Source organism: Buceros rhinoceros, unplaced genomic scaffold (assembly GCF_000710305.1).
Source record: "Buceros rhinoceros silvestris isolate BGI_N320 unplaced genomic scaffold, ASM71030v1 scaffold18927, whole genome shotgun sequence".
NCBI classification, from domain to species: Eukaryota; Metazoa; Chordata; class Aves; order Bucerotiformes; family Bucerotidae; genus Buceros; species Buceros rhinoceros.
The window spans coordinates 9,481-13,083 of NW_010422959.1; the positions used below are offsets into that span (position 1 = coordinate 9,481).

Below are 3,603 nucleotides of genomic sequence, written 5' to 3' on the forward strand. Positions count from 1 at the left end.
AGAAGCGTGGTGTGGGCTGCAATTCACTGCTAGTTCCTCTGTTTACTCCAGCAGGTGACAACATCATGGGTGACACGCAGAAGGGCAGTCTTCATCAGGAAGGTCCTGTCAGAGCTGAACTGCACCTGTTCCCCTCCAGAAAGCTCACAGGAGATACCATTCAGGACACTGATCAAAGACTGGACCACAAGCAGGAGCTGGAAAGAGAAAGTGAGGTGGAGACATCTTTTGGAAAGAGACAGGGAATAGTAACTCCCTGTGGGACGGAAATCTGGGAGTGCGAGGACAGTGGTAGAGCCCACATCAGCAAGGTTATCCTTGTTGGGGACAAGCCAGACCCACCCATGTGTGGGAATGGTGCTATCTGGATTCAGCAGATGGGAGAGAAAACCTACGAGTGTCCCGAGTGTGGCAAGAGCTTCAGCCGGAGCTCGTACCTGAGCCAACACCAGAGGATCCACCTAGCAGAGAAACCCTTCAGCTGCTCTGAATGTGGGAAGAGTTTCACACGCAACTCGGACCTGATCAAACACCAGCGGATCCACACTGGTGAGAAGCCCTACCAGTGCAATGAGTGCGAGAAGACCTTCAGCCAGAGGTCCAATGTGATCAGGCACCAGCGGACCCACACAGGAGAGAGGCACTACCAGTGCAATGAATGTGGAAAGAGCTTCAGCCAGAACTCGCATCTCATTGTCCACCAGCGAAGCCACAAGGGTGAGAAACCCTTTAGTTGCCCCCGCTGTGAGAAAAGCTTCAGTGACCGCTCCTCCCTGATCATACACCGGAGAGTACACACTGGAGAGAAGCCCCACAGGTGCCAGGAGTGTGGGAAGCATTTCCGGGACAGCTCAGCCATCATTCGGCATCAGAGGATCCACACGGGAGAGAAACCGTACGAGTGCACCGAGTGTGGGAAAACCTTCCGGCAGAGCTCCTCGCTGGTCACCCACATGCGAACGCACACGGGCGAGAAGCCCTACAAGTGCCCTGTGTGCGGGAAGGGCTTTAGTCAGAGCTCAGCGCTCACCACTCATCGCCGGACCCATGGGGGTAAGGCCTTAGCCATGTACCATGGCAGCCTCCTGCCTAACCCACACCAGTGCGCTGAGTGTGGCCGGAGGTGCAGTGACCACTTCACTCTGGCCAAGCACCAGACCACGCACGCCGAGGAACGGCCCTACATCTGTGTGGAATGCGGGGACAGCTTCCGACGGAGCTCAGCTCTCAATGTGCACCTGAGGATCCACCGCGGGGAGAGACCCTACAAGTGCAAGGAGTGCGGAAAAACTTTCAGGCACAGCTCAGCCCTCGGTGCCCACCTGAGGATCCATGCAGGAGCCAAGCCCTATGAGTGCAGCGAGTGTGGGAAAAGCTTCCGGAAAAGCTCGACGCTTACAGTGCATTTGAAAATCCATGCGCCCAAGAAACCGTATAAATGTACGGTGGGTAGGAGAACGCTCACGTCCCTCTCACTTCTGCCATAGGGCTGGAGCCAATGTTTGGAGCAGGAAACAAACGCAGGTTTAGGGGCACCTGAAAAAGATGAGAACCACAGGGGAAGAGACTGACTGGAGACACTCTGGTGTCAGGGCTGGGTCCCTTAGGAGGTCCGGAAGCAGGGAGTTGTTCCTAAGAGGCCAGTGCTGGTGGTTCAGGAAGAGTGCTGAGAGCCCGAGGAACGGACATCAGCTTCTGGGTAAATGGGGGACTGTGACTATGTGGTAAAATGACAACTGGGAGAATCAGGCTTGTAAAATAACCTTACAACTAAAGTGAAGATGAAAATAAAGAGTTCCAGGTTGGCTCTGACTCTAGACTTTGGCTTGTTAGACACTGTATAGTAGTCTTAGGCGCTCTCTTTTTACTTTTATTTTTCATGAATGTAGCAAGTTTACCCAGTGTTTGACGAGGCGATTCAAAATCTTTTGAGTCTTAAGACTCTGGAGCTGAAGTTAAACCTATTTGCCTTTTCTTCCTTTTTTCCAAATCTTACAGGGGACAAGAAATTCCTACCTCTGCATGAAAAGCCTGAGTGCCGTGATAGCTGAGTAATGCAAAACAGCGGTGGCTGTCCCCAGAACACAGGGATATGCAAGCATTTCCAGCTGGAGTCTGTGGCAGCTTCTTCCAAATTTGTCCTTGCTAGTTTGAAACACCTTCCCACTTGGGGCGTCAACAAAACATGGGCAAAAATGTGGCCTTACCGTACTTAATTAAAAAAAAAATCGCCCCCGCAAGATGTCCTAGTCTGAACCGGAACATGAGGAGTTCCTACTAGTAGCTCAGAGATGGCTTGCGATTTTGTAGACCTTTTTATGAGAGAGTACTTTTCTTTAGTTCACTGTTGTTTGTAAAGCATTGACAGACAAAGTTAAGCATTAACACTTAGGAATTGTTATATTTGCATTTTATTACTATGCTAATGACTGTATATTACATTAACCTCCTCTGTACTGCTATGTTTTATTACTAGCTGTGAGTTTCCATCCTAAATAAAACCTACCTTTCTCTGTATAATCCAGTTTTCTGTCCTTGTGTAAGATGGGGCCAGCCCCACGCTGAGGTTGCTGTGGTGAGGAAGGGCAGTGACCGGAAATGGGAGGACGGAAAGCAGCTGTGGCTGTGAGGCTTGGCTTTCTCCAAGGCTGGAGAAAGGGGCTGACGGGCAGGCACCCACCTCAGGGCTGTCAGCCCTTGGCGGCACCCGCGCCACCTCCGGTGCTTCACTGGCAGCAGTGGAAGAGTAGAAAATGTTTAGGGAAAGGCACGAGGTGCTATTGGTGTGGTGGCACAGCAGTACTTACAATGAAAAGTGGTTGAAGGAGCAAGGACTTAGGACCTTTTTTTCCAGGTCTCACATAGGAGGAGTCATAGAATCATACAATAGTTTAGCTTAGAAAAGACCTTTAAGATAATTGAGTCAAACTATTAACCCAGCACTGCCAAGTCCACCTCTACACCATGTCACTAACCATCACATCTACACATCTTTTAAATACCTCCAGGGATGGTGACTCAAGCACTTCCCTGGGCAGCCTGTTCCAGTGCTTGAAAACCCTTTTGGTTAGAAATTTTTCCTAATAGCCAACCTAAACCTCTCCTGGCACAACTTGGGGACACTTCATCTTGTCCTATCACTTGTTACTTGCAACTGACTCCCGCCTCACTGCAACCTCTCCTTAGGTCTCCCCTCAGCCTCCTTTTCTCCAGACTAAACATAGTGGATTCAGCAGGTAGGAGAATCCACCTCTCCTGCTGCTTCTCATAGAGCTCATTCTCCAGACCCTTCACCCGCTTCATTGCCTTTCTCTGGATACGCTCCAGCACCTCAGTGTCCTTCTCATAGTGAGGGGCCCAAAACTGGACACAGTACTCGAGGTGTGGCCTCACCAGTGCTGAGTACATGGGGACAATCACTTCCCTACTTCTGATGTCCACACTACTGTTGATACAAGCCAGGATGCCATTGGCCTTCTTGGACACCTGGGCACACTGCTGGCTCATAGCCAGGGCTGTTGATCAACACCCCCAGGTCTTTTTCCACAAGGTTTTCCAGCCACTCCTCCCCAAGTCTGTAGTGTTTTGTGGGGTTGTTGTGCC

The 3,603-nt window shown here is 50.7% G+C and overlaps 1 protein-coding gene across 1 annotated transcript; it reads left to right on the forward strand.

The window, feature by feature from the left end:
- Nucleotides 1-377: 377 nt before the first annotated feature.
- Nucleotides 378-1,445, forward strand: LOC104497051 (zinc finger protein 2 homolog; the record flags this gene model as incomplete). Its single annotated transcript, XM_010140263.1, has 2 exons — nt 378-1,123; nt 1,208-1,445. Coding segments are annotated over exons 1-2 (984 nt in total), but the record flags the coding sequence as incomplete, so codon positions are not given.
- Between the last annotated feature and the right edge of the window lie 2,158 nt (nt 1,446-3,603).